Raw genomic sequence first — 25073 nt, 5'->3', positions numbered from 1 at the left:
ACTAGACATCCCAAGGAACTTATCTAGATATGTTGTGAGAACTTTGAACCCCCAAGTGTTTCACTACAGTTTATAACGCAGAGCCGTGAAAATAAAAAAAATATATATTTTTTTTCCACAAAATTTTTTTAGCCCCCAGTTTTGTATTTTCCCATGGATAACAGGAGAATTTGGACCTCAAAAGTTGTTGTCCAATGTGTCCCGAGTACGCTGATACCCCATATGTTGGGGTAAACCCCGGTTTGGGTGCACGGGAGAGCTCAGAAGGGAAGGAGCATTGTTTTACTTTTTCAACGAAGAATTGGCTGGAATTGAGATCGGACGCCATGTCGCGTTTGGAGAGCCCCTGATGTGCCTAAACAGTGGAAACCCCCCAATTATAACTGAAACCCTAATCCAAACACCCCTAACCCCAATCTCAACGGTAACCCTAACCACACCCCTAATCCTGACACACCTCTAACCCTAATCCCAACCGTAAATGTAATCCAAACCCTAACCCTAACTTTATCCCCAACCCTAACCCTAACTTTAGCCCCAACCCTAACTGTAGCCCTAACCTAGCCCCAACCCTAACCCTAGCCCTAATGGGAAAATGGAAATAAATACATTTTTTTAATTTTTTAATTTTTCCCTAACTAAGGAGGTGATGAAGGGGGGTTTGATTTACTATTTATAGCGGGTTTTCTAGCGGATTTTTGATTGGCAGCCGTCACACACTAAAAGACGCTTTTTATTGCAAAAATTATTTTTGCATCGCTTTATTCTGAGGACTATAACTTTTATTTTTTCACTGATGATGCTGTATGGCAGCTCCTTTTTTGTGGGACAAGATGACGTTTTCAGCGGTACCATGGTTATTTATTTTCGTCTTTTTGATCGCGTGCTATTCCACTTTGTTCTGCAGTATGATAATAAAGCGTTGTTTTTTGTCTCCTTTTTTTTACGGTGTTCACTGAAGGGGTTAACTAGTGGGACAATTTTATAGGTCAGGTCGTTACGGACGCGGTGATACTAAATGTATACTTTTTTTTTTTTTTAGATAAAGGAATGTATTTATTGGAACAGTATTTTTTTATTATTATTATTTATTTAGGTTTTTTTTTTTTTTTTTTTTTTTACAGATGTAAATTTTTTTTTTACTTTTTTACTTTGCCCCAGGGGGCGGCATCACCGTAAAGTGACAGATCGCTGTGAAGCCACCTCCCTGCAGGACCCAGATGCAGCCCCGCGGCCATTTTGGATCCGGGGCCTGCAGGGAGGAGACGCTCGGTACAAGGTGAGCACATCGCCTTGTACCGATCGTCTCAGGGAAACCGGCAGGGAGCCCCCTCCCTGCGCGATGCTTCCCTGTACCGCCGGAACACTGCGATCATGTTTGATCGCAGTGTGCAGGGGGTTAATGTGCCGGGGGCGGTCCGTGACCGCTCCTGGCACATAGTGCCGGATGTCAGCTGCGATAGTCAGCTGACACCCGGCCGTGCTCCCCCATGAGCGCGGCTGATTGCGCTGGGCGTACTATTCCGTCCTTGGAAAGTAGGGCCCACCCCACATGGACGGAATAGTAAGTCCAATGGCAGAAAGGGGTTAAACACCCCTTATCCTAAGATCTATTGACTAAAAAGTACTTCAATTGTGTTACAACCCCTTTAAAAGGCTTCCTGCCATAGCTCTTATTTCCCAGTTTGGTTGATATTTCACTCTCCTAAAACTGGGAGAAGGGAAAACATACTTCAGTCCCATTACTTGACTGTGTATTAACGTAGAAGGAAACTGAAGACTATCTCAAATTCATGTGAAAATCTACCAAAAGACTAAGAAATTCTGGCCAATAGTAAGGTTTAAGTAGAAGGAAAACCAGAATTATCTTAACCATACAGAATGGCAATTAACCCTAAAAGTTGTGACACAAGAGTCTTTAGGTCCTCTGCATAGACCAAGGTTAGGAGACTCAAATTCCCAAAATGTCAACATAGTGATGGGATTCTAATACATCTTCTACAAAGCTGCCCTTAAATACATTTCTCAAAGAGTTTTAGACCTTTTTGTGTTCAGAGTGGACCAGAAAAATAGGCATATTATTAATTGTAGATTTGTAGATAATTTACTGGGCAATGAATACTATCATATAGTGTTATCTAGGGAGATATATAGATAGATATATATATATATATATATCTCATAGTAATGTATCGCTTTCAAATAATTTCACATTTTGCAGATGAGTGAATATCTTCAACGACCTTACCTCTAAAATTTGAAAAAGAATATTTTGGATACTGACTAAAATCTCTCACAGCCCTCATTGAGGGACACAGGAAACCATGGGTATGTATGCTGCTGACACTAAGAGCCTAACACTATGCAAAAAAATTAGCTCCTCCTCCACAGTGTACATCCATTACCTGGCACAAAGTTAGTAAGACAGTGAGAAAACAGTAGGAGAAGCAACAGAAAGGCAAGAAAATAGAAGAACCAATAGAACTTTATACAAAAGCGGATGCGGTGTCCCCTAATGAATGCCACGAGAAAAATTTTATGGAGAGTACCCAAAATCTTTCTATATCGCATCATTATGGGATACAGGAAACCATGGGACATCCTAAAGCAGTCCAAAGGGTGGGCAAAAGAACAGTTCCCTCAAGTATGAGCTGGGGCCACTGCGGCTTGCAGGACCCTTTCACGGAGGTTTGCATCCGAGGAGGCATAGGTGTGTGAACCCTGTAGAACTTTGCAAAGTTATGAATGGAAGACCATGTAGCAGCTTTGCAAAGCGGTGAGGCCAATGCCTGGTGACAGATGTCTCAGGAAGCCCCCACTGAGAGAAACGTGACCCTGCTCTGTCCCTTATATGACAGGATTTCCAGAATGGTAGAACGGATGCAGCGGACAATGGCAGCTCTGGACGCAGGAAGGCATCTGCCAAGACCGTCGAGAATTACGAACAGAGAATAATCCGCCCATCTGAAGGGTGCAGTCACAGAGAGATAGAGATGTAGAGCTCTCACAAGGTCCAGCATGTTTAGTGACCGCTCCAGAGGGGGGAGACTGACAAAACAAAGGAAGTATGAGGTCTTCATTAAGGTGAAACAAGGAAACCACCTTAGTAAGAAAGGATGGGATCAGACATATGACCACCTTGTCCTAGTGGAACACCAGGGAAGAGGAACGGCAAGAAAGAGCCGCGAGTTCAGACACTCGTCTGACTGAGGTGATGGCTACTAGGAAGGCAAGCTTCCAGGAGAGGAAGGAGAGAGAGATTTCTCATAGTGGCTCGAATAGGGACTCCTAAAGGATGTCCTGTACTAGGGTGATATCGCAAGACTCTACCGAGGGCTGGTAAAGAGAAAGTGTGCAACCCCATTAAGGAAAGTACTGATCTGAGGATGAGACGCCATATTTTTCTGAAACAGAATGAACAGTACCGAGACCTGACCCTTGAGGGAACTGAGGGAAAGGCCAGATTCAAAGCCCAACTGTAAAAAGGCATGGTACAGCAAAGACCATGGAGGCGGCCTGCTTGGCTTCACACCAGAGGAAGAATGTCTTCCATGTACGTTAGTAAGTGTGAGAGGAAGAAGGCTTCCTCGCCCTGATTATGGTCTGAATGACCCAATGGGAGAAACCAGCGAATCTCAGTACCGCGGATTCAACAGCCATGCCTTAAAGTGATTTAGAATTCTTGCAGAAGAGAGGGCCCTGCAAAAGAAGATCTGGAAGTTTCCACTGAACATTCGCCAGGAGATGGATTTACTTCCGTGATTCAAGGTCTACTGGGCCAGTCTGGAGCCACGAATGTGACAGGCACTTCTTCTGCCTTGATCTGCTTGACCAGCCTGAGCATCAGCGGCAGATTAGAACACAGGTATGGGAGGGACAACTGGGACCAGGAGATTGCCAGCGTATCTGAGGCGACCACTAGGGGATTGCGAGATCTTGATACAGACCTTGTAGTTCAGTCTTGATGCAAAAAATATCAATGTCAGGAGTTCCCCATCTGAGGAAGATCTGGTTGAAGTTGGGTTCAAGGACCATTCAACAGTGGTGAAGCCCTTTCTGCTGAGAACGTTGTCAACTCCAGGGATTGGCACAACTGAGTTAGCCAATGCGTTCCATTGGGCCCACGACAAGATATGAGACTTCTGACAACCCTGCTCAACTTAGAGTTCCTCTTTGGTCGTTGATGTATGCCATTGACGTGGCATTGACAGTATGGGCTCTTATCGGATGGCTGGAGAGAAGGTTCAGCCAATGAAGAAGAGAGCCATGAAGATTGCTCCGAGTTCCAGAATGTTGATGGGAAGGGAGATACCCAAAGTGTTCCATTGGCCCTGGACTGTTAGATCATGAAAAACTGCTCCCCAAATGAGCAGAATGGCATCCGTTGTTACAGCTTTCCAACACATTGCCAGAAACGATCTTACATGATGAACAAGGGGAGAGCATCTACACCATTACAGGGATCACTAAATCTGGGATGGAAATGTGACAAGCCGCTCCAATGAGCAGGTGGACTTGTCCCACCTTGATAGGAGAGAGATGTAGAGGGCATGTGTGGAACTGCACAAATGGGACAGCTTCCATTGAGGCTACCATCTTGCACAGTACGCTCATGCAGAACCAGAGAGAGCATGAGGTTTCTTTCTTGGTTGGCGCTTTGTCTTCCTGAAGAATACGGTCTGCTCAGATGGTTCAGGCTCCACGTCCTTTACGTTAAGGGTCTTAACTGCCAGAATCAGAACATCCACCATATCCCGTAGTTTTGAGAACTGTTCAGAGTCAAGATTGGAATCGGAATGGGAGTCTGACTCCTGAAGCGGCGGAGCGGCAGAGGAAGGAGCGTGAAAGAGTGATGCCATCCTCGATGATGTGGAAGGCGATGGGAGTACTGCACGATGAGCTGGTGGGTGCGTTATCATGGTAGAGTTGAGGAACCAGAAGGTCCAGGTCGCCGAGGAATCAGATGGGACCCCCGTGGCTGTAGCAGCATTGGGCAGTCAGTGATGAGCGAGTATACTCGCTGCTCGGGTTTCCCAGAGCACGCTAGGGTGGTCTCCGAGTATTTTATAGTGCTCGGACATTTAGTTTTCCTCACCTCAGCTGCATGATTTACGGCTGCTAGCCAGGCTGAATGCATGTGAGGAATGCCTGTTTGTTAGGGAATCCCCTAATGTGTTCAGCCTGTCTGGCAGCCACAAATCATGCAGCTGGGGCAATGAAAACTAAATCTCCGAGCACTACAAAATACTCGGGAGTCCACCCGAGCATGCTCTGGGAAGCCCGAGTAACGAGTATACTCGCTCATCACTAGCAGTTATCCCATAACCATGGTCTTGGACACCAGGTCGGCGACTGACCGGGATAGAGTGGCGGCCCACTTGGGGAGAGGGGGCACGCTCTTAATGCTGGCAGTGGGTGGCTCCTGGGGGGATACAGCATGGTGGGTGGACTGCAATCTGGGCAGAGGCACAAGGTTTGACCAGAGTGATACCTCATGTTGCAAGAAGAGCAGGCAAAGGGCAAGACAATAGCCAGTAGATGGGAGGGAGACTCCCTGGGGTTAGGCATAGAGGAGGAGAAATGTGCCAATGCTGGGAATAGAGATGCCCACAGGTGAGGGAGCTTATCTAGGCATTGGAGCCTGTGAATCTGCAGAACTGGTTGAAATACTAGCTCAGCAGTCCAGTGTGGTGAACTGCAGTCTGTGGGAGTCACGGAGCATACAGTGGTTCAAGGTGAGCTGGAGACTAGAAGATGGCACAGGGAATGAAAAGAGAGGGCGGAGTCAGAAAGGAACTCCCTGATAGGCTGAGAGTGGTGGGTAGGGGCACTTGAGAGCCAGCGCGTGTGATTGTCTGGGCTGCCAGGGATGTGGTCTGGCCACCGAAGGCCCCATTGAAAGCCCAGGACTAAATTTTAAAGTGTGGGCGCTGAAGAGAACCAGGAAGCCACAAGTGGTCTTGGAGGTAAAAGACAAAGCTTGAATGATTGAATAGAGGGAAAAATGCAAGGGAAGTCCTAGGACCGTTTTTTTTTTCCTTCTTTTTCTTTGGGAGCCCCCTAAGTGCCCACAGATTTAGAAGGTACCTGTCGTGCAGATCCCGGAATCCTTCTTCGCTGATCATGATGGATGACTCATGACTAGTGATGAGCAAATATACTCGTTACTTGAGATTTCTCGAGCATGCTCGGGGGTCCTCCGAGTATTTTTTAGTGCTCAGAGATTTAGTTTTTCTTGCCGCAGCTGAATGATTTACATCTGTTAGCCAGCATAAGTACATGTGGGGGTTGCCTGGTTACTAGGGAATCCCCACATGTACTTATGCTGGCTAACAGATGTAAATCATTCAGCTGCGGCAAGAAAAACTAAATCTCTGAGCACTAAAAAATACTCGGAGGACCCCCGAGCATGCTCGAGAAATCTCAAGTAACGAGTATATTCGCTCATCACTACTCATGACCAGATGCAGTCTTCCGGACAGCTAGAAGGTAATGGGTCAGTCTTCCCTCTGGGGGGCAGGGTTGTGGTGGTAAGAACCATCCGCCGGGGAGCCCCAAACACTATTGCTGTGTTAGGGGATTAGGGTACTGTATCGTAGACCAGAGAGGATACAACATTGACACTACACAATGTGCTCTCGGTCACTATGTGGGATGTCAGTGGGACAAGTCCATTCTGTTGACCTCAAGCTGTATCTGAAAGAAAAAGGGGAATTAATTAAAAAAAACAAAACCTAAAAAGATAGAAATAGGACTGGGTCCAGACCCATGCCTGCCTCATACGGACACTAAGCAAAAACAGATTAATCTCGTGCCAGCTGGTGGTGTAAACTGCTAGGGAGGAGCTAACTTCTTTTGCAGTGTCACCCTCCTAGTGGCAGCAGCATGCACCCATGGTTTCCTGTGTCTCCCAATGAAGCGATAGAGAAATCTCATTTCATAAAAGGTCTATACTTTATTTTTGTAGAATAGACAGGATTATATGGGTAATGGTTGAATACGTCCCATTATGCTTAAGAGGGGGTGATGGGTTGGAATGTAGGGTTTGGGTGGTTTTGTTTACACAATTATATTTGCAAAAAATCTGATAAAAACATTCCGATATAAAAATGTATTAATGATAAGTTCAGTTTTTCTGTAGTTTCCAATTTATCTTTCTGATTTAATGGGTTTCTTCACAACATCTGTGCCAGATGGTTGATTACAATTAATCACTTACCCAACAGTCATCACTTCTCCTGAATTTCTGTCAGTCACAAAGTTATTAGCAATGGTCATCAGCACAGACTGCGCAATCTGAAACAAAACTCAATAATGAGAATACAGCAGGTGATTATTTTTATAAATCATGACCATATTGCTGCACTCTTACTAAAGCATGTGCATATACAGCATTGGTGAAAAGTTTGGACACTCTTGTTAATGTAAAGGTTTTCCTTGTTCTTATTGGAAGGTGCACAAAGTGGATTCAGACTGTAGGCAGCAAAACCACAGAGGGACACACATGAAAAAAAGAGCAAGTGTGAAACAAGCCTCAAACAAGCCTTTTTTACTATAATGACATCTTTACATCCCCATGGGATTCTGTCAAGCAGCTTAATAAGGTAGATAACAGGAATAGCTTTCCAAGGGTTGAAAAGGAGTTCCCAGAAGTGGTGAGAAATTGTTGGCTGTCTTGCCTTCACTCTGAGGTTCAACTTATCCCAACTGGGTTGATGTCTGGTGGTTGTGGAGGCTGTGTCAACTGACGAAGCACTCTATCCCTTCTTCTTGGTTATTTAGCCTTTACATAGCTTGGAGGTGTGTTTTGGGTGATGGTGATGTTGCAACACAAATGATGGTCCCACTAACTGCAAACTAGATGGGATGGCAGGTCACTGCAGAATTCGGTGGTTGTCATGCTTGATAAGTGTGCAGTCTATTTGGAATAAATCGCCAACAGTGTCACTTGCAAAGCACCCCCACACCACCCCTTCCATGCTGAACGGGCAGTACTGACAACTGAGCGTTGAAGGTACTGAGGGACAGGCCAGATTCAAGGCCTGACTGTAAAAAGGCATGGTACAGCAAAAACCATGGGGGAGGTCTGATTGGCTTCACACCAGAGGAAGAATGTCTTCCATATACGTTTGTAAATGCGAGAGGAAGAAGGCTTCCTTGCCCTGATCATGGCCTGAATAACTCGATCGGAGAGGTATCTTTTGAACAAATAAGGTTTAACACATTCTGGTTAGTTTCACATGTGTTTCTTTAATTCTTTGTTTCAGGTGTTCTTTTGTGGTTTTGCAGCCTTCGGTCTGAATCTACAATGTGCACATTCCAATAAGAACAGAGAAAACCGTTGCACTCACTGGTGTGCCCAAACTAATGAAGGGTACTGTACATGGGCAATTGTTACAGTTGAGCGAATTTTTCAAAATTCGGTTCCGATTACGACCGGCAGCGAATATTGTATTTGCAATATTGGCCAAACAGACGAATGTCATTGGAGTCAATGGGAGTAGAAATGACGGAATATGTTCGGAATCGATTGTCAAACAAATTCGGCACAAATAGGGTAACAATATGGCACGAATATGGCAAATTCTGATTCGGCGACCGATTCCGAACATATTCGCTCAACTCTAGCAATTAGTATGTTCTCCCCGTGTTTGTGTGAATTTCTGCCGGAGTCTCCGATTTCCTTCTTCACTCCAAAGACATACTGACAGGGAATTTAGATTGTGAGCACCAATGGAGACAGCAATGATGTCTGTAAAGCACTGAGGCATATGATGGTACTATATAAGCAAGTAAAATAAATTTTAAAAAAAATCTAGCTTAACAAAACGGAGTAAGAAAAAAAAAAAAATCTTAGGTGTGCTTCCTATGCACACTAAGCAAAAACTGGAGAAAGCTGACGCCGTCCAGGGGTATATACTGCAGAGGAGGAGCCACAGTTAATCTTTTTCAGATTATGCATAGTGTCGCCTCCTAGTGGACAGCAGCATAACACCCATGGTCCTGTGTCCCCCAATGAGACGACAGAGTAAATCTTATATCTGACCCATGAACCCGGCTGCCAAGCTTCTATTCACAGATGGCTTGTAAAAGTGCTGCCCCATGTTATCATTTTTGCTTTATCTGTTTGCCTAGCAAAAAAATTGCATGGATCTTTCTAAAGTCTGTTAACGTTAAGGCAATAGATGCTAGAGACATGTCTGCTAACCAAGAAGCAGGAGTAGGGACAGCGATTGGCAACGTACAGCATGAGCCAAAGCAGTCATTCTTCCTGTTACTGGTGTGAGCAGGAACTTTGGCTGGTCCAACACAAACAAAAAAGCACAATTTGAAAAATTCAGAGCAATTTTCAAGTGACTAGCTGGAATGATGTTTTGTCTCGCTAAATAAATATGGTAAAGATATTGCACTTACTAATATGAACACGTATTTGCACTTATGGGAAAAATCAAAAATTACCTCTGGAGGAACTAGATGATGGGTAGCATGAGCAGCAAACAAAAGGATTCTGGTCACCTCTAATTAAAAGAAAATAAGAAATTAGAAAAGAATGGAAGATTTGACAATGGACTCCATGCCTCACAGTTGGAAGCCTCCCTTAACACCTTAAGGACTGGGCCGTTTTTCATTCACGCAGTTTCATATTTTCCTCCTCTTCTACTAAAACGTATTTTTATTTTTCAGTCTACATGGCTGTATAAGGGCTTGTTTTATTGCGGGACAAGTTGTCATTTTAAATGACAATATTCACTCTACATAAAATGTACTGAAAACAGCAAAAAAAAGTGCAAGTGAGGTGGAATCGAAGCAAAATATGAAAATGACCAGGTAACTTTGCTCTATGGACTAGTATGATTATGAAGATACCAAACGTATACGGTACTTAGGTTCTTTGAGACACATAACTTATTTTTGGGTCATTAGAGTTGTAGGAGGGTGTTTTCTGGCTGCATCAGCTGTAGTTTTTATTGATACTATTTTGGTGTTCATACTGCTTTCTGATCTCCTTTAGCTCCATTTTTTTCCCCAGTAACAAAGAAACAGATTTATTTGCCACTATCAATTTTTATAACCGTTTTGATGTTTATCATATGGGACAAATGTAAACATTTTATTAGTTCTGACAATTCTGCACAGAATATCAATTTTTTTTTTTAAATTTTATTTTTAGACTTCACTAATCACAGCTTAAGAAAAATGTGTTGATTTAGATGCAGATTCTTTTTGTTTTGTTTTTTATTCTATAAGAGTTTTTAATGTTTAATTCAGGTTTACTTAGTCCCCTTAGAGAACTTGAATGTATTATCTCTTGATAAGCTATGCAAAACTATCATTGCAGCCTATTGTAGAATTACTTGTCTGTGATGAAGACCACCCACAGGAATGAATTCATAGTAGTAAAGGTACCTTCACACGAAACGACATCGCTAGCGATCCGTGACGTTGCAGCGTCCTGGCTAGCGATATCGTTTCGTTTGACACGCAGCAGCGATCAGGATCCTGCTGTGATGTCGCTGGTCGCTGAATAAAGTCCAGAACTTTATTTGGTCGTCCGATCGCTGTGTATCGTTGTGTTTGAAAGCAAAAGCAACGATACCAGCGATGTTTTACACTGGTAACCAGGGTAAACATCGGGTTACCAAGCGCAGGGCCGCGCTTAGTAACCCGATGTTTACCCTGGTTACCAGCGTAAAAGTAAAAAAAACAAACAGTACATGCTCACCTGCGCGTCCCCCAGCGTCTGCTTCCTGACACTTACTGAGCGCCGGCCCTAAAGTGAAAGTGAAAGCACAGCGGTGACGTCACCGCTCTGCTGTTAGGGTCGGAGCTCAGTCAGTGTCAGGAAGCAGACGCTGGGGGACGCGCAGGTGAGCATGTACTGTTTGTTTTTTTTACTTTTACGCTGGTAACCAGGGTAAACATCGGGTTACTAAGCGCGGCCCTGCGCCTAGCAACCCGATGTTTACCCTGGTTACCCGGGGACCTCGGCATCGTTGGTCGCTGGAGAGCGGTCTGTGTGACAGCTCTCCAGCGATCAAACAGCGACGCTGCAGCGATCGGCATCGTTGTCGCTATCGCTGCAGCGTCGCTTCGTGTGACGGTACCTTAATACAATGGTTGACACAGAGGCCTCTAGTACACCCATAGCAAACCACTGACCCACGTAGCCTGCTGATAAGCACTGGAGTGACCTTCACCATGGCGGAGGTCTCAAATGTCACGCTTGCTCCCACTGTAGCAGTTACTCTTGAGTAGTGATGAGCGAACGTGCTTGGATAAGGCGTTATCTGAGCATGCTCGGGTGATAGCCGAGAGACTTCGGCGTGCTCAAATAATATGTTTGAGTCCCTGCACCCGCATGTCTCGAAGCTGTTCGACAGCTGCAACATATGCAGGGATTGCTTAACAGACAATCCCCGCATGTGTTGCAGCTGTCGAACAGCCATGGGGACTTGAACATATTTTTCGAGCATGCTGAAGACACTCGGTTAGCACACGAGCATGCTCAATAACACTCGAGTGCCCAATATTCAACACAGCACTCTGGAGTGAGGTAGCTCCTGAGCTCTCTCCATGCAGTGATAGTGCACTTCCACTCAACAAGTGGAGCAACAGTTGCCAAAGGGCTAAAGGTAGACAATTTTATGTACACTCTGACAAATTAGGTAATCTAGCAATATTATATACTCTATGGGTGTGTAATAAATGTATCAATTTGTATACAGCTATCCTAGCATAAAAGTTAGGCTTCAACTTTAAATACGGTAATCTAAACCCACTGATTTTGACAGTTTTCGGCAATGGCATAGGGTTTATGGCCAAAAGCACAACATAATCGATTCTTAGTTTCAAAAGGGATAAGCCACAGATTATGATGAAGTCATATGATTTAACAGTTGGCTGATCATTAGTCGCATTTGTATGGCAGGCTTTGCCATTTGTATAATATGTATTGGGCAATAAAATAACACGGCTTACCTCTTTGATGAGGTTGAAGAAATCTTTGTATAAATGGGTAGAAGTTAAAAAGAAATAGCTGTAAGAAAGAATTGGTCATAATTAAAATTACCACCAAAAGAAAACAATTTATGGTGATCCATCCAAATATCTATGAAAGCACTTAAAAATTATAAGTACCGTAACAGTATAAATCTATGCCGGACTACAAAACTTTGTAACTTATTAGCAATGCTTCCAACACCAAGCATATTGGACATATTCACTCCAAACAAATACACTACGTATATCTACACACATACATATCAGGATGTAGATATAGCATTCGAAACTAGCAGATATTTGTTCTAAATGGCTGGATCAAGTCAGACGCCTCAAAAAATAAAGATGTACAAATATAATTAATGACTAAAAAGTGAATCGAGTCGGGCATTAAGGTCAATGGCAAGGGGTAAGGTCAGGGCCGGCGTCAGCACCCGGGCAAGTGCCGGGGCCCTGGCGAGACGGGGGGGCCCACTCACGCTGTCTGGGATACAGCGCACACACTGGTGTAAGGGGCGCGCGGTCAGAATTTTCATAAACTAGAGGGCTGTGTGTGGAGGGAGCAGCAGGAGTCAGCATTGTGACAGACAGCTGGGAGAGGAAGCCAGTGCTGAGCAACAGGAGGGCGGGACTTTCCAGCATCCAATCCCGGCTGAGCGCCTTACTACAGTATTCTCCAGTAGTCACAGTCAGGAGTGAGTCACGGAGCAGCCCCCCTCTCCCGGTGAGTGTTGTCTGAGCCTGTGTTTAAGTGTATGGACGGTGTCTGACAGGCTCTAGTCCAGTCCCTGCAGCCGACCATCCTCACTGAGTCGGCTACTGTGCTCATTGACAGCGTCAGTCAGCACAGCAGCTGCTATGTCCTGAGTCACTCTGACCCATCTGTATCATCAAAAGATCAGAGTTGAGTGCCCCTTCCCCCTTCACCTCCTGCAGAGAAGCATGAGTGCTGAGCCCAACCTGCCCCCTGACAAGACACAGCAGCCCCCTCTCAGGATTCCCTGCATTTACTTCTCCAAACCTCAGTCTTCAGAATGGAGCTGTGGTGTCCTGCCAGGGGGCAGATGGGGCACAGAAGCCTTATCCTTCTCTGTTCTCTGGAGGGGGCTTTATAGCTGCTGAACAGGCTCACCTTCTAGAGATGTTATGTAACATTACATTTCCACACACACATATATATATATATCTACTGTATAATTGTCTAAGGGTCACTTCCATCTGTCTGTCACGGAAATCCCAAGTCGCTGATTGGTCGCTGCAAAACGGCCACGACCAATCAGCGACGGGCACAGTCCGGTGGCGAAATGGCCGCTCCATACTCCCCTGCAGTCAGTGCCCACTCCATATTCCCCTCCAGTCAGCGCTCACACAGGGTTAATGGCAGCGGTAACAGACCGCGTTATGCCGCGGTGTAACGCACTCCGTTAATGCTGCTATTAACCCTGTGTAAACAACTTTTTACTATTGATGCTGCCTATCAATAGCATCAATAGTAAAAAGATCTAATGTTAAAAATAATAAAAAAAATAAAAAATCATTATGTACTCACCCTTCGTCGGCCCCCAGATCCAGCCCAGGCCTTTCCCGCTCCTCGCGACGCTCCGGTGACCGGTCCATGCATTGCGGTCTCGCGAGACCGCTATGTCATCATCTCGTGGGACCGCAATGCACTCTTGGGACAGGAGCGTAGCGAGGAGCATCGGTAAACGCCTGGGCTGGATCCGGGGGCCGACGGAGGGTGAGTATATAACTATTATTTATTTTAATTCTTTTTTTTAACAGGGATATGGTGCCCACATTGCTATATACTATGTGGACTGTGCTATATACTATGTGGCTGGGCAATATACTACGTGGCTGGGCAATATACTACGTGGCTGGGCAATATACTACGTGACTTATCCTGAGTCATACCGACCAATTTCATTGCTTACAACGGATGTCAAGCTTCTGGCCGGGGTGTTGGCAACCAGACTGTCAGGTGTTCTCTAAATTAATACATCCGGATCAGTCCGGCTTTATGCCCGACAGGTCTACGGCAATTAATTTAAGAAGGCTTTTTATGAATGTACAGCTGAGTGCTGATAACTGTGGCCAGAGAGTTATTGCATCCTTAGACGCCCATAAGGCTTTCGACAGTGTAGATTGGGGGTATTTGTGGCACTTGTTACACTGTCTGAGCTATGGTCCACAATTTGTGTCCTGGGTCAAACTGCTGTATGAGCAGCCAGTGGCTAGAGTTAGGGTGAATGGAGAGTTTTCTCGTACGATTAAGTTACATAGAGGGACGAGACAGGGGTGCCAACTCTCCCCCTCACCTGTTTGCTTTGGCGGTTGAGCCGTTGGCAGCCAAGATTAGGCAGTCTATTGAAGTTATCTGGGTTTAAGTATGGGTCAATTGAAGAAAAGATAGCGTTATACACGGATGATATACTGCTGTTCTTGAGCGATCCACATAGCTCATTGGGAAATGCTATTCGGCTTATCGAAAGATTTGGAGCATTGTCGGGGTGGAGGATACATTGGAATAAATCAACTCTGTTTAAAGGGACACTGTCACCCCCTCCAGCCGTTATAAACGAAAAGAGCCACCTTGTGCAGCAGTAATGCTGCAGTCTAACAAGGTGACTTAGTTTTTGTTGGTGTTATTCCCACAATAAAGGTATTTATAAAGTAGCTCAAATACCTCTCTTTGTACCTGGAGTCAGGTCTGAAGCCTCCTCTTTGAAGCGCCCAACCGCCGTCAGTCATCTCTTCCGTGTTGATTTTCGCAGCCCCCTCAGCACTGTTATTGTCTGAAATCCTGCGCTCTGCTCTTCTGCCTTGCGCAGGCGCATAGAGCATTTGCCGTCCTAGCGCTGGTGCCGGGTTCCGTTCTGCGCCTGTGCGGGCAGTGCGTCCACCCTGTTACTGAATCCCCGCCCCGCACTGTGTTATGCATTATGCACAGTGTGGGGCTGTGATTCCTGGGCATGCGCACTGCGCTTGTCAGACGCTCCCCAGGTCCCCCGCCTTTCAGCGTTGCCGGAATATACAGGTATCCTTGCCGGCGTTTGGAACAGCTGCACAGAACAACGCTGGAAGGAGGGGGACCTGGGGAGCGTCTGACAAGCGCAGTGCGCATGCCCAGGAATCCCAGCCCCACACTGTGCATAATGCATAACACAGTGCGGGGCGGGGATTCAGTAACAGGGTGGACGCACTGCCCGCACAGGTGCAGAACGGAACCCGGCACCAGCGCTAGGACGGCAAATGCTCTATGCGCCTGCGCAAGGCAGAAGAGCAGAGCGCAGGCGCAGGATTTCAGACAATAACAGCGCTGAGGGGGCAGCGAAAATCAACACAGAAGAGATGACTGACGGCGGTTGGGCGCTTCAAAGAGGAGGCTTCAGACCCGACTCCAGGTACAAAGAGGTATTTGAGCTACTTTATAAATACCTTTATTGTGGGAATAACACCAACAAAAACTAAAAGAGTCACCTTGTTAGACTGCAGCATTACTGCTGCACAAGGTGGCTCTTTTAGTTTATAACGGCTGGAGGGGGTGACCGTGTCCCTTTAAGGTAGATGACATAGGGGATGAGGTGGGAGATGTCGCGGAGGGAGGCAGACTTAAAAGTGGCTGATCAATTCAAATATTTGGGGATATGGATCTCTATGCCGATTACAGATTACTTGCATATGAATTTTACTCCCGTGTTAGGGGTTCTTAAGGCAAAAGTAGGGGCCCGGTCTAAATTGCACTTGTCAGTGGTGGGCCGAGTCAATCTTATTAAAATGATTCTCATGCCTAAGATAATGTATGTTCTCCATAACTCATCTATTTGGATACCACGTGGGAAATTTAAGCTGATTAACTCCTTATTTAGGAATTTGGTGTGGGGGAAGCAGCATCCCCGTATTAGGTTGGAGACGCTTCAGAGACCTAAGGATGAAGGAGGTTTGGCTTTGCCTAACCCTGAAATATACTTCCTGGCGGCTCAGTGCCAGCACTTAAAGGGCTGGGAGCATGAGGAGTCTCCCAGCATGGTACAACAGCTGATAGAGAGGGTGACGACAAGATGTCCTGCGGTACAGTGCTTGGAAGATGGGTCTCTGGGGGCACTTGGGAAAATCTATCCAACACTATTCCTGATATATAAATTATGGGGAAGAGTTAGACAAATTTGTGGAGTCACCTGTCTTACCAGGTTCTCCCTGCTGTTAACGGAGTTTATGGCAATGGGATGTTTACCAGAATGGCAGGCCAGGGGGATACGATATGTCTATCAGGTTCTAGAGCGGCGAGAGCTGAAATCCTTTTCCCAGCTACAATCGGAGTTTGGTATTAGGGCTTCTGGGGGATAGCAATATGCACAGGTGAGACATGCGTTTAATGCTCAGAACAGGAGAGACTGTTTTAAAATTCAAGGTGATTTAGTGTTGGAGTATGTGTGTGGAGAGGGGGCAACGAGAGGGGTTATTTCCACCTTGTACACAGACCTACTACATACTCATTTACTGGGTTTCCCGATTGGTGCTAGAACTAAATGGGAAAGAGAATTGGCCCATTTAGAGGATGAAACATTGATGTCTGTGTTAGAATGGATACCAAAACGGTCACTGAAAGAACCATATAGACTGTCTCAGCTTTATATCCTTCACAGAGTGTATCGATCTCCAGATGTTTTGTACAAGGCCGGATTGCGGTCTGACTCGGAATGCCCTAGGTGTAGGAATGACAATGCTGGACTGCTTCACATGCTCTGGACGTGTCCGAGGTTGGCTGCTTTCTGGTTGGTGATTATCAGTGGAATAGGGGGCTTATAGATGCGTGGTCCCAAGACAACCGGTGGTGTGTTTGTTGGGATATGTAGAGGAGATAAGAGTAGATAACAATTTGAAGATGGCAATTGCTAGACTATTGTACATGGCTCGGAAGGTCACAGCAAGAAACTGAATAAATGGATCCACCTTCAAGAGGAAAATACCTTCAATATGTGAAACATGTTATTACTCTAGAAAAGGGAGTTTACCAGAAAAGAGGGAAAGTGTAGTTTTATGATAAACTGGCTGGAATTGGGGTAGGGCAGGGATGAGGGAAGAATGTTGAATGTTCTGGGAGGTTTTTTTTTTTTTTCTGTTGGAATGTTTGTTTATAAGGAGACAGTAGGAGTCATCATATAATACTAAAGTATATGCCGGTATACGATATGCTAAGGGAAGAGCATGAGCTGGCTAAAAGGGGAGAAGGGGGGGGGGAAATCTTCTCAAAATCCCTGTTTTGTAGTAAGATGTTTATTGTGATCTTATACTTAATAAAAATCTATTTGAGTTTAAAAAAAAAATGACTAAAAAGTTTTAATAAATAAATGTTAGATTTAATTTTTTTATTTTTTATTTTTTTTTAATAAAAGGTTGTCATCTGTAGTCTATGTAGAAAGGCGTCGTCAAATTTGGCAACCAAACCAAAAATGGCAACCGTTCTGACAATCAAAAAATAGAGATGCTGCAGAGACCATCTCTCACTAGGAAGACCATGGTCATGAATGTTTTATATTCAGGCAACTAACCATCTCAACCTGCCACATGGTCACTCCAAAAAGTGGCTCATATTTTAAATGGCAGGTTCAGAGAAGATTTGTTGTAGCAAGAATTAGAAAATCTTTACAAGGCTATTGTGCCAAAATTCTAGCCATATATTGTCCTCAGACGTTATTTTGCATTTCTGTAATAGTCACATGTGAAATGAATGTATCGGGTGCACCAGAGTGGCTCACAAGTGAGGCTCTTTGAGATGGGTCCCAAACAGCTGGACCAATTTTTTGATGGCTGAATGACGAAAAATTGTCTGTGTGCAACTGCTTAACCCCTTCATGACCCAGCCTATTTTGACCTTAATGACCTGGCCATTTTTTGCAATTCTGACCAGTGTCCCTTTATGAGGTAATAACTCAGGAACGCTTCAACGGATCCTAGCGATTCTGAGAATGTTTTTTCGTGACATATTGGGCTTCATGTTAGTGGTAAATTTAGGTAGATAATTTCTGAGTTTATTTGTGAAAAAAACAGATATTTGGCGAACATTTAGAAAATTTCGCAATTTTCACATTTTGAATTTTTATTCTGTTAAACCAGAGAGTTATGTGACACAAAATAGTTAATAAATAACATTTCCCACATGTCTACTTTACATCAGCACATTTTTGGAAACAAATTTTTTTTTTGCTAGGAAGTTATAAAGGTTAAAATTTGACCAGTGATTTCTCATTTTTACAACAAAATTTACAAAACCATTTTTTTTAGGGACCACCTCACATTTGAAGTCAGTTTGAGGGTTCTATATGGCTGAAAATACCCAAAAGTGACACCATTCTAAAAACTGCACCCCTCAAGGTGCTCAAAACCACATTCAAGAAGTTTATTAACCCTTCAGGTGTTTCACAGCAGCAGAAGCAACATGGAAGGAAAAAATTAACATTTAACTTTTTAGTCACAAAAATGATCTTTTAGCAACAATTTTTTTATTTTCCCAAGGGTAAAAGGAGAAACTGGACCATGAACTTTGTTGTCCAATTTGTCCCGAGTACGCTGATACCTCATATGTGGGGGTAAACCACTGTTTGGGCGCACGGCAGGGCTCGGAAGGGAAGGAGCGCCATTTGACTTTTTGAATGAAAAATTGGCTCCAATCTTTAGCGGACACCATTTGGCTTTGGAGAGCCCCCTGGTTCCTAAACATTGGAGCTCCCCCACAAGTGACCCCATTTTGGAAACTAGACCCCCCAAGGAACTTATCTAGAAGCATAGTGAGCACTTTAAACCCCCAGGTGCTTCACAAACTAATCCGTAAAAATGAAAGTGTACTTTTTTTTCGCAAAAAAATTATTTTAGCCTCAATTTTTTCATTTTCACATGGGCAACAGGATAAAATGGATCCTAAAATTTGTTGAGCAATTTCTCCTGAGTACACCGATACCTCACATGTGGGGGTAAACCACTGTTTGGGCACATAGTAAGGCTCGGAAGGGAAGGAGTGCCATTTGACTTTTTGAATGAAAAATCATCTCCATCGCTAGCGGACACCATGTCAGGTTTGGAGAGCCCCTGTGTGCCTAAACATTGAAGCTCCCCCACAAGTGATCCCATTTTGGAAACTAGACCACCCAAGGAACTAATCTAGATGTGTGGTGAGCACTTTAAACCCCCAGGTGCTTCACAGAAGTTTATAACGCAGAGCCGTGAAAATAATAAATGTGTTTTCTTTCCTCAAAAATATTTTTTTAGCCCAGAATTTTTTAATTTTCCCAAGGGTAACAGGAGAAATTTGACCCCAAAAGTTGTTGTCCAGTTTCTTCTGAGTACGCCGATACCCCATATGTGGGGGTAAACCACGGTTTGGGCACATGCCGGGGCTCGGAAGGGAAGTAGTGACGATTTAGAATGCAGACTTTGATGGAATGGTCTGCGGGCATCATGTTACGTTTGCAGAGCCCCTGATGTGCCTAAACAGTAGAAACCCCCCACAAGTGACCCCATTTTGGAAACTAGACCCCCAAGGAACTTATCTAGATGTGTGGTGAGCACGTTCAACCCCCAAGTGCTTCACAGAAATTTACAACGCAGAGCCGTGAAAATAAAAAATCATTTTTCTTTCCTCAAAAAAGATGTTTTAGCAAGCAATTTTTTATTTTCACAAGGGTAACAGGAGAAATTGGACCCCAATATTTGTTGCCCAGTTTGTTGTGAGTACACTGATACCCCATATGTGGGGGTAAACCACTGTTTGGGCGCACGTCAGGGCTCGGAAGGGAAGTGGTGACATTTGAAATGCAGACTTTGATGGCATGGTCTGCGGGCGTCACGTTGCATTTGCAGAGCCCCTGATGTGCCTATAGAGTAGAAACCCCCCACAAGTGACCCCATTTTGGAAACTAGACCCCCCAAGGAACTTATCTAGATGTGTGGTGAGCACGTTCAACCCCCAAGTGCTTCACAGAAGTTTACAACGCAGAGCCGTGAAAATAAAAAATCATTTTTTTTTCCTCAAAAAAGATGTTTTAGCAAGCAATTTTTTATTTTCACAAGGGTAACAGGAGAAATTGGACCCCAATAGTTGTTGCCCAGTTTGTCCTGAGTACGCTGGTACCCCATATGTGGGGGTAAACCACTGTTTGGGCACACGTCGGGGCTTGGAAGGGAGGGAGCACCATTTGACTTTTTGAACGCAAGATTGGCTGGAATCAATGGTGGTGCCATGTTGCGCTTGGAGACCCCTGATGTGCCTAAACAGTGGAAACCCCTCAATTCTAACTTCAACACTAACCCCAACACACCCCTAACCCTAATCCCAACTGTAGCCATAACCCTAATCACAACCCTAACCCCAACACACCCCTAACCACAACCCTAACCCCAACACACCCGTAACCCTATTCCCAACCCTAACCCTAATCCTAACCCCAATCCCAACCCTAACCCTAATCCCAACCCTAACCACAACTGTAACCCCAACACACCCCTAACCCTATCCGTAACCCTAACCACAAGCCTAATCTTAACCCTATTTCCAACCCTAGCCCTAATTCCAACCCTAACCCTAAGGCTATGTGCCCACGTTGCGGATTCGTGTGAGATTTTTCCGCACCATTTTTGAAAAATCCGCAGGTAAAAGGCACTGCGTTTTACCTGCGGATTTACAGCGGATTTCCAGTGTTTTTTTGTGCGGATTTCACCTGCGGATTCCTATTGAGCAACAGGTGTAAAACGCTGCAGAATCCGCACAAAATTGACATGCTGCAGAAAATACAACACAGCGTTTCCGCACGGTATTTTCCGCACCATGGGCACAGCGGATTTGGTTTTCCATAGGTGTACATGGTACTGTAAACCTGATGGAAAACTGCTACGAATTTGCAGCGGCCAATCCGTTGCGGATCCGCGACCAATCCGCTGCGGATCCGCAGCCAAATCCCCACTGTGTGCACATGCCCTAACCCTACCCCTAACCCTACCCCTAACCCTAGTGGAAAAAGAAAAAAAAATATTTTCTTTTTTTTATTATTGTCCCTACCTATGGGGGTGATAAAGGGGGGGGTCATTTACAATTTTTTTTTATTTTGATCACTGTGATAGGTTATATCGCAGTGATCAAAATATACCTGGGACGAATCTGCCGGCCGATTCGGCGGGCGCACTGCGCATGCGCCCGCCATTTTGGAAGATGGCGGCGCCCATGGAGAAGACGGACGGACGCCCGGAGGCTCGGTAAGTATGAGGGGGGGGGGGGGTGATCTGAGCACGGGGGGGTGGCATCGGAGCACGGGGGGAGCGGACAGGACGACGGGGGAGCGGGCAGAACGACCTAGGGGGGCGGACCACATAACGGAGGACTGGGGAGGAGACTAGTGGGTGTGGGGGGGGGACAGATTAGGTTTTCCAGCCATGGCCAATGATATTGCAGCATCATTGTAATATTTCACCAGTTTTCATAGTGAAATATTACAAATCGCTCTGATTGGCTGTTTCACTTTCAACAGCTAATCAGAGTGATCGTAGCCACGGGGGGGTGAAGCCACCCCCCCTGGGCTGAAGTACCACTCCCCCTGTCCCTGCAGATCGGGTGAAATTGGAGTTAACCCTTTCACCCGATCTGCAGGGACGCGATCATTCCATGACGCCACATAGGCGTCATGGGTCGGATTGGCACCGACTTTCATGACGCCTACGTGGCGTCAAAGGTCGGGAAGGGGTTAAAAGGCATTCAGTGTTCCTCCGACAGATTTTTGTGAATTGTAAAAGTAGCATGAAAATCCTTCTTTAACAAACCAGCATAAACAGCAACCCACCTCATGGATTCCAACCAGCCTGGAGATGAGGTCCATAAACATCATCTTAACTTCAAATCGTTCTTTGGATTTTTCCAACTCTTTCAAAAGTTTTTCTGCAAAATCTGGAGGAAAATTTAAACAAAGTTTTTTTTTTTTGTTTCATTAACGCCTCAATAAAGATCTTTTGCACTTAAAGGAGTTATTTCAGCTTATCAAAATGGGTAAAATTGCAAGGGTCTTACAAAAACAAGCAATTTTGCAATTTACCCCTAATTAAAAATCTTCTATTATAAAAAAAACTAAGATTTTGAAATAGGCTTGCAAGGTGTTTTCCATAAAGCTTTAAGTGCCGCTCTGAAGCGGACTGGCTGAATCGATGTAGAAAAGGCAAAACTGACACTTTAGGGTAGCGGCTCAGTCATCTGGAAATGAAGAGGTGAGCGTGTGAAAATACGAACCCTTTAAGATGCTCTACTTGGCTCTGCTCATATCTGCATTGAACCATATATAACAAACACGACCAAGACACATGAGCATAATAAACCGTAGTAAATTACCCATAATCATGTGTCTTTTAGGACTAATAGACCCATCATCAATATCATACATAGACACCATAAACAAAGCAATGATGCAACTGGTCACTTTTGTATAGAAAAACTCAATATAATCTTTATTAATAATAATTTAAAAACACATCATCACATCAAACCAAATTTGGGAAAAAGGGTGAATATTGGAGCACCTTATACACTCTGTGTGTTACATAGGTGACGGACGTCCATGTCCGGACTCAGAACCCACCACTAGGTATATACACTCACTGGCCACTTTATTAGGTACACCTGTCCAACTTCTTGTTAACACTTAATTTCTCATCAGCCAATCACATGGCGGCAACTCAGTGCATTTAGGCATGTAGACATGGTCAAGACAATCTCCTGCAGTTCAAACCGAGCATCAGTATGGGGAAGAAAGGTGATTTGAGTGCCTTTGAACGTGGCATGGTTGTTGGTGCCAGAAGGGCTGGTCTGAGTATTTCAGAAACTGCTGATCTACTGGGATTTTCACGCACAACCATCTCTAGGGTTTACAGAGAATGGTCCGAAAAAGAAAAAAAATCCAGTGAGCGGCAGTTCTGTGGGCGGAAATGCCTTGTTGATGCCAGAGGTCAGAGGAGAATGGGCAGACTGGTTCGAGCTGATAGAAAGGCAACAGTGACTCAAATCGCCACCCGTTACAACCAAGGTAGGCCTAAGAGCATCTCTGAACGCACAGTGCGTCGAACTTTGAGGCAGATGGGCTACAGCAGCAGAAGACCACACCGGGTACCACTCCTTTCAGCTAAGAACAGGAAACTGAGGCTACAATTTGTACAAGCTCATCGAAATTGGACAGTAGAAGATTGGAAAAACGTTGCTTGGTCTGATGAGTCTCGATTTCTGCTGCGACATTCGGATGGTAGGGTCAGAATTTGGCGTAAACAACATGAAAGCATGGATCCATCCTGCCTTGTATGGAGCATCTTTGGGATGTGCAGCCGACAAATCTGCGGCAACTGTGTGATGCCATCATGTCAATATGGACCAAAATCTCTGAGGAATGCTTCCAGCACCTTGTTGAATCTATGCCACGAAGAATTGAGGCAGTTCTGAAGGCAAAAGGGGGTCCAACCCGTTACTAGCATGGTGTACCTAATAAAGTGGCCGGTGAGTGTATATAGCTGTGTACATGGTCCAACAATGTGGACTTTAGCAGGCGTTTTTACTTCAATAGTATTGATACCGATCACCGGTTAACATAAGTACACACTGCTAACATTACCATATAACACATGCCCCCCCCCCCAGAGAGTTACCACCAAAAGGTCATAAACAAGCCGAAAAAATCAGCTGAAATCATTACCTCTGTAGCGGGGGTATCACGGTGAGGCTGTAATCCGGGCAATGGCGTCTGCCCCAACGCACGTTTCGGACCTAATCCTTTTTCAAGGGGCCTGGCTGCAATACCTCGCATTGATCTTTAAATAGTATCCTTCCCGCGTGTACGGTGACGTCATCACCGGAAGTTGCGCGCCCGGCACCGGAAATGACGCGCCACGTCGTCCAGGTAACCACAGCAAGCAGCGGGCATCGGCGTCACAGGGAGGGAAGGTCATATGACCAAACCCCCCATACAGATACCGATAACCCGCGGCTACCATGGCACCCAGACGGCGAGCGCGTACAGAGCAGGGAGCGCAACTATCTGTACAAGATGGACAATTGCCCAATATTAATTATGACTCTTAAAAATATATAAATATATAATTAAAACAAGACAAAACTAGGAACATGGGGAACAAATGGCTGATGGGAGACAAAAGGCTGGATATTATACCTCCTATAACCGGCATATCCCAGCATGGAACTAACAGACCACTAGTATATATCTATTACACATAAGAGGTTTTCACATAACAGGCAGATAGTTTATACAGATAATATTATATATCACATCTTTTAGACCTATATCGAATATTCATAATTATCACATCTGATAAGCTACTGCCCCTCAATCAGTGCCACCATAATACCACTAAAAATATTGACCATCAGTCAAAAATATATAGTCCATTATTTGCTTTATAGCGGCATCCATCTTCTCATACTACTTTATAAATTTCTCCATCTGTCATATCAGGAAATATTCCATGCCGATGCACCGTTCCTCATATTCCACCATGTCTCCCCGATCAGAAATAACTAAGATAAATGTGATATAAAAACAAGTTAAAATATGTACACACAGAATGGATAATGCTCCATATACAGAGAGCAATGCTCAGAGAAACGGGGTGAAACTAAGGTTCTCATTAAGTCCAGATGGATGGACTGTGCCCAATGTCCATATCCACCTGGACTCTACCTGAGCTAACTTCCTGAACATCCCACCACCACGAATGTTAGTATTGAGCATATCAATGCCTCTTACCCGAAATTGACTACTATCACAATTATGGAACCTACGAAAGTGTCGAGGGATCGTTTTTAATAGTGTCTCATCCTCTGCAGCAACCGCTGCCTCGATCCCTAACACATGCTCCCGAATTCTGATCTTTAATTGTCGGGTAGTCATACCCACGTAGATCATATCACATGGGCAGACACCATAATAAATTACGTTTCTGCTGGTACACGTAATATTTGTTTTAATACTGAATTCCCTAGAGCCTTCCTGATTTTTAAATTTGTCCGTTCGATCCATATTAGGACAGGCCACGCA

At 44.8% G+C, this 25073-nt stretch overlaps 1 protein-coding gene across 3 annotated transcripts in view; it reads right to left on the bottom strand.

Moving 5' to 3' along the window:
• Positions 1 to 25073, bottom strand: part of SDAD1 (SDA1 domain containing 1) — a 120216-nt gene that overhangs the window by 44858 nt on the left and 50285 nt on the right. For all 3 annotated transcript variants that reach the window (XM_077276237.1, XM_077276244.1, XM_077276253.1), the window contains exons 11-14: positions 21828 to 21931; positions 11980 to 12037; positions 9460 to 9518; positions 7220 to 7296 (exon numbers count right to left, since the gene is read on the bottom strand). In XM_077276237.1, coding sequence (XP_077132352.1) covers positions 7220 to 7296; positions 9460 to 9518; positions 11980 to 12037; positions 21828 to 21931 — 298 coding nt within the window. The remainder of the gene's footprint in view (positions 1 to 7219; positions 7297 to 9459; positions 9519 to 11979; positions 12038 to 21827; positions 21932 to 25073) is intronic.

Source organism: Ranitomeya variabilis, chromosome 1, assembly GCF_051348905.1.
Source record: "Ranitomeya variabilis isolate aRanVar5 chromosome 1, aRanVar5.hap1, whole genome shotgun sequence".
NCBI classification, from domain to species: Eukaryota; Metazoa; Chordata; class Amphibia; order Anura; family Dendrobatidae; genus Ranitomeya; species Ranitomeya variabilis.
This window is presented reverse-complemented; position numbering and strand designations above follow the sequence as displayed.